The following is a 6347-nucleotide window of genomic DNA, read 5'->3' as shown; positions in this document are numbered from 1 at the left end:
ATATTGGAACATAATTACTATCAATGAGTATTCTATTAAAAAAGAAGAAACAGAAACTCTTTATCTTGATTCAGCTAGGAAATTAAATACATACACTTACAGATCCAATACAAAATGAAATAATCATTAGCACTCGACTTTGTGACGACTTTACACAACATTAGATGAGGCTTTGTGAATATAGTGATTTTTGAAAATTTTAAAATTAACTAGACCAAAAGCGGCTTTAATAATGCTCGATTAGATACGCAGAGCGACGCGCACGCAAAATCTAAAAATAATTCAACGATAGTATAGATTTCACATTTTAGGAAAAATAGCAGTCAAATTTATTAAATGCATGTACTTTTACACCATTTCTTATCTACCAATATGTATTTTTAATTTACATGCATGTTATTTCCTCCTTGACTGCCGGATTGTACAATCTACACGTACAAAAGCTGTGGTCTATCTCGTTCTCCTTGCCGATTGACATTACTGATGCTAAAACCATGGAAATAATTCAAAACATTGACTTTCTAATAAAGAAACCATGTGTTAAATTTGAAAACTCATAATGTTTCCAGTTTCACTCTGATTTGAGATTTCAAGATTAAAACCTTCTTGATGTAAAACGTTCATTCACTACGATATTTTATTAATTTTTGGTGAGGTTTCTTTAACGAATTTAGTCGGGTATAATTTTTGGTATAAGCGATTTTTGGATAGACTGCAGCTAACTTTGATCCTGTCTCAATCTTTACATGTGTGTACTTATTTAGGAGCAGTACATCAACGGCTGCAGTAGCTTTTGCCGTGGCTACATCCGCGTCATCGAATCCGAGGTCACCACCAGCAAATTCACCAACACAAGCGAGACGCGATTCCGTTATTTCAACTGCTGCTACGATGAGAGTTCTTAATGTACTACGGTAAGTTCACTTGTATTTTTAGTCTTTCTCCTTGTAAGGTCATAAATAATGGAATACTAAAATTAAAAATTGTTTGTGCTTAAAAAATTACCAATTTTACTGCCCCTTCTTTGGTTAAGTGAAATTTATAAAAATTGAAATTATGGAATTTAGTAAGGATTGTTGCTTTTGTCGTAGCATAGCTTATTTGAATTGCTAGTGTTTTATTATAAGGATTAGATTAAGAGTAACCCAATCCCTACTAAATTATTATATTATAAATGCGAAAGTTACTGTCTCTTTGTCCGGTTGACTGTCCGTCTTTTATTTGCGCCCACAACAGCTGGCCGATATTTGACACAGGATAGTTTGTAACTCAAGTCTTAAATTGGGTTACAAACTAACATAAGATTTTATCTCAAAAAAACAAACAGTAACAGAAACTATAAAAAAAGGCTAAGACTGCATATCTTTACTTTGTCTATCTGTATATCCGAATAGACAGACTATTAATAACTGATCATTCATTGTGTCTCATAACAAATAAATCAATCATTATTAGGCACTGGATTTCAAAACACTCGTCCGACTTCTGGTCTGATGACCGTCTGCGTGGTTTAACCATGGACTTCCTTAAGGAGATAGAGAGCAGCCCGGGCCTGCTGCCCGCGGAGCACAAAGCGGCCTCGCAGCTGCTGCGCTTGCTCGAAAGATCCCCGGATAGAAATGTCGATCTCAAAGCGCTATTTGCGCCTCCCAGGGTAAGTTACTCGTGGAAAATGTTTATAATGTTTTTATTTTGTACAGTTTCAGGGTAAATATGGGACAAAACCGCAAAATTTTTACAAGATAAATTACACCATCAATAACTCAGATATTTATTACTGAAATATCATGAAAGTAACAATTTTAAATAAAAGAGTTAAAAAATTTGGAAACGATTTCTATTATAGTTCAATATACAAAGCCAGATAGCAACAGATTCATATGTAGTGAGTTTTAACTTGTGATAGTATCTAGTAAGAAGTTAGTATCTATCAATTATCTACTACCAATAGATTTAGTTGGCACCGACTTACACACACCAAAAAATACATACATACGAACTACCTTTTCCTCTTTTCCCGTTTTTGACAGTCGGTTAATAAAACCAATAACATTTTACGTTCTAGTTACCAACAAAAGAGAGTCTGGAAACATTATCAGCATTGGAAATAGCGGAACAAATGACGTACTTGGATTATCAGATATTCAGCTCCATTCACAGCGAGTGAGTACATATAAGGTTTCCTCATATGTGGCATCTCCCTACTAATCCTACTAATATTATAAATGCGAAAGTTTGTAGGGATGTGTGTGTGTTTATTGCTCTTTCACGCTAAAACTACTGAACCGATTGCAATGAAATTTGGTACGTAGATAGCTGGACAACTGGAATAACATATTAACACGGACTTACGCGGGTGAAATCGCGGTTAGTATTTTATATATGTAAGTCCATCTGTCTCTTTATCGCCTCTAAATCGTTGAATATATTTGAATAAAATTTTGGTATAATTAATATCAAATCCTACGGAAACGAGAAATAAAGGGGGTAAAATCGGACTGTGGGAGTTAGGCTAGTGGTCGAAAAGACTATGTTTCGCGCACAAATGTTGTTTTTAACAAATTTTGTTAAATCGATTCCTTTTTTTTTTTATTTCAAATGTTTTTATCATTATGTTATATAAAAAATCTTTAACAATAAATATACTTATTCAGGGAGTTCCTGGGTCAAGCCTGGACAAAGGCGGATAAAGCAGAACGAGCGCCCCACATCCTGATGATGACGGCACACTTCAACCACATCTCCAGCCTCGTTATATCTGAAATCTTGAAACGCGTGCCTTTTCCCGGTAAGATTTTAATAATTTCTACAATTAGTTCCTTTTCATGGTCAACTATTTCTGATAATGAAAATGCAGTCTACATTGTAATGTGCAAATATTTTTCCCTAAAGTATTTTGCGATTATATTGCAGTTATGTATGATGCCGAGAAATTACATTTCCGAAACGTCAATCACATGTAGATTGTGCGGCGACGGATCCCTGATCCACTGGGCGTTATTAGCATAGTTTATAAATTAAATTGTAATTTGAAAGAAAGAAAGAAAGAAAGAATAAAGAAAGAAACGTTGTATTTCACACAATTTGTCACCGGATTAAAATTTTGCCGGTGACATGTATACCTATTGACATGTGTACCTGTTGACATGTATTCCTGTTGACATGTGTACCTGTTGACATGTATTATACGGTGACCCGTTTCCTTTCCCTCACCCTTTCCAGTCCATACCTTCGTTCCTGTCGCCCATCCTTTCTTTATCCATAACCCCTTAAAACCGGGCAGCGCATTCGCAGAGGCACTACTCGGCGAATGTTTACGCGTGGTGGTGGACCACCAGCTCGGTTGCCTATGGCTGTGACATAACAATGAACACCTCCCAGGTGCCCGCGACATCCACGAGATGCAGGAGCACGCGCTCAGGTGCCGCGTGTCCGCCATCGAGAAGTGGGTGGCGGTGGCGGACATCGCGCGCTGCCTGCACAACTTCAACGGCGTGCTGCAGATCTGCGCCGCCATATCCAACACCTCGATATTCCGGCTCAAGAAGACCTGGGAGAAGGTGTCGAAGACGGTAGGCGTGTGCATATTATAATAAATTAAATCTTTATTTGCATAAAAACGTTACGTGTGCACTTATATGAATCCTTAGGCTCCTGAACTAGTATACCTAACACTGTCTCAGGAGCCAGATACTTCTCCCAATTGTGTTCTTATTATTACGTCCTTAAACAATATAAAATTTTCAAAGAATTATACAAAAAAGAGACATGTATATATATATGATAAAAAAACAAACATGAAAAGGTATGTTATTTTACGAAAGTGCAATTATGACTCTTTGATCACAATCATATTTAAAGTTCAACTGATAAATATTATGTTTAGATAGATATAACTCGTATTACATGACTTTAGATTATTAAATTAACAATGTTGTGTATGTCCTTTTTTATATATTGTTTTTTTTTTCAGAGTAAGCAAACATTGGAGAAGCTGCAAAATTTAACTTCATCTGAATGCCGTTTTCGCAATTTAAGAGATGCTCTGCACAGGTAATTTAAAAGTTTACTTATTTTTTTAAAGTATGGGTCTGCTGTATTTTAATAACTTTCTGTGACTGTATTTTAGTAACGTAGCCTAACAGTATGTGTTTTCTTTAAATAAAATCATAAAAAAGCATTTCAAAATTCAATTGTGTCACTTAAATTCATCCACATAATTTTGTACACCCAATGCTTGCTTGTATGCTCACTTGACGTTTCATCATCAATGTATACTTCTTTGATTCTGAGCTGATGCTTTTTTACCAGGGAAAGGAAAGTGGAAGTTAAAATAAAACTTCTTGATAGATAATTTGATGTATCCTGATTTTGATTTTATGTGAATATCCGATCCCCACGCCATGAAAATAATATATAATATAGCTTTTTTATTAAAGACTAGCTTTTCGCCCGCGGCTTCGCCCGCGTAGAATTCGCTTATATCGCGCGACATGGTAAGGAGTATTTTCTTCGTATTAAAAAGTATGGTTTTGTTCTTTCCCACGTTCATCTCCATCTTCATACCAAGTTTCATCAAAATCGGTTTGACAATAACGAACTTTCATACAAACTTTCATCCCCTCTTTCAACCCTTTCTACCCTTTTTTCGCGATAAAAAGTATCCTATGTCCTTTCCCAAGTTCAGTTCTATCTTCATATCAAATTTTGTCAAAATCGGTTCAGTGGTTTTGGCGTGAAAGCGTAACAGACAGACAGACAGACAGACAGAGTTACTTTCGCATTTATAATATTAGTAGGGATTAGTAGGGATAACCCGTTCCAACGTCGCAAACTCACAAATTCACAAACATATGTAAATTTTGCGAATTTGTGAGTTTAAAACATTATTTATAAATTTTGTGACTTTATAATATTCTTCTATAGATTAATTCGATAGTCCGCCACCACCAATATACCAATATAATGACACCAAAACAATAGAAACTTTCATATTATTCGTACAGATGTGACCCGCCGTGCATTCCATATCTCGGCATGTACTTGTCAGACTTATCGTTTATCGAAGAAGGAACGTCGAATTACACTCCCGAGGGGCTGCTGAACTTTTCGAAGATGCGGATGGTAAGTTAATAGTTAATAAATAATTGCTAAATAAGATTTATAACATAATTGCTCGTATATTTGTCAAAGGAGAAAGGAAAAGGAAGGTATTGAAACAAGTACAGCCATATCCAAGACCCTATTATACTTATTACCGAAGACAGAATAAAAAATTTGACATTTTTCTACCGTTAAGACTACCGTATTACACATTTGATAAAAAAAACACTTGTAAACTGACGTCTTAACTATGTTATTCTTTATTTTATCTCGCAGATTGCCCATGTGATACGAGAGATTCGCAACTTCCAACAGACGCCGTACAAAATTGATCACATTGCCAAGGTAAATGAAATATGTTTCACTAAAAACACAAAATTATAAACATAATTAATAAGTTAATCGTGTGTAATATAATATGTTTAAATAAATTTTAATAATATTTGTAGCTATCTATCTAATATGGAATCTATTTATATTAAAGAATTTGTCTGTACCCACCTAAGTATACCATAGTATAGGGAGGGAGATCACTGCGTCTGGGCGACCAGTAGTTATGTTATTGTGGCCGTTACAAAATAGGTATGCAAACAATACAGGTGAAGCTACTATTTTAGGTGTGTTAAAAAAACCGTTCCAGGTATGCAAACAATACAGATGAAGCTATTTTTTTTTATTTATTTAAGTCTAAAACAAAAATGTACAAACTTAAAACTTAATAATAATAATAAAGTAGCAGAAGAAAGTGTACAATTTGTTTGGCGGCCTTATCACTTAGAAGTGATCTCCCCCAGGCTACTACTTTAGGTGTGCTAAAAAAAAAGCGCCGTTCCAGGTATGCGAGTTCCTGCTGGATCCCGCGCTAGCGTACTCCGAAGAGGTGCAGTACACGCTGTCGCTGGAGCAGGAGCCGCGCGCGGCGCGCGGGTCGGCGGGCGGGCTGCAAGCGGCGCCCGCCTCGCCCGCCTCGCCCGCCGCACAGCGCCGCCGCCGCGCCTCGCTCGCCGCCCTCGCGCCGCTGCGGGCGGAGCGATAGATGTTTTCATTTGGTTTTAAATTTACACCATCCTTGGAATTGTTTTTGTTTGTTTGGTTTATTTATCAATGTCACGGTTTGGTTGTCCGGCTCGATTGGCTATGTCAATGCTGCTGGGGTTAGCTGGTTCTATTTGATGTAAACAATACTGATGTAAATTTTTTTGCAGTGCTTTTTATTTGTAGAAGCGATGCAGAAATGTGCTAAA

General features: G+C 36.5%; 1 protein-coding gene across 1 annotated transcript in view; it reads left to right on the top strand.

The window, feature by feature from the left end:
- LOC119839153 (ras-specific guanine nucleotide-releasing factor 1-like) overlaps positions 1–6139 on the top strand; it is a 23580-nt gene extending 17441 nt beyond the window's left edge. The window contains exons 24-32 of the mRNA XM_038365355.1: positions 765–914; positions 1456–1654; positions 2066–2163; positions 2655–2788; positions 3382–3572; positions 3974–4053; positions 5007–5124; positions 5380–5448; positions 5939–6139. Of these exons, the coding sequence (XP_038221283.1) occupies positions 765–914; positions 1456–1654; positions 2066–2163; positions 2655–2788; positions 3382–3572; positions 3974–4053; positions 5007–5124; positions 5380–5448; positions 5939–6139 (1240 nt within the window). The remainder of the gene's footprint in view (positions 1–764; positions 915–1455; positions 1655–2065; positions 2164–2654; positions 2789–3381; positions 3573–3973; positions 4054–5006; positions 5125–5379; positions 5449–5938) is intronic.
- Positions 6140–6347: the final 208 nt, after the last annotated feature.

The sequence above is a fragment of the Zerene cesonia genome, unplaced genomic scaffold, assembly GCF_012273895.1.
Source record: "Zerene cesonia ecotype Mississippi unplaced genomic scaffold, Zerene_cesonia_1.1 Zces_u009, whole genome shotgun sequence".
Lineage (NCBI taxonomy): Eukaryota > Metazoa > Arthropoda > Insecta > Lepidoptera > Pieridae > Zerene > Zerene cesonia.
The sequence above is the reverse complement of the archived record's forward strand: the minus strand, read 5'-3'. Positions and strand labels throughout refer to the sequence as shown.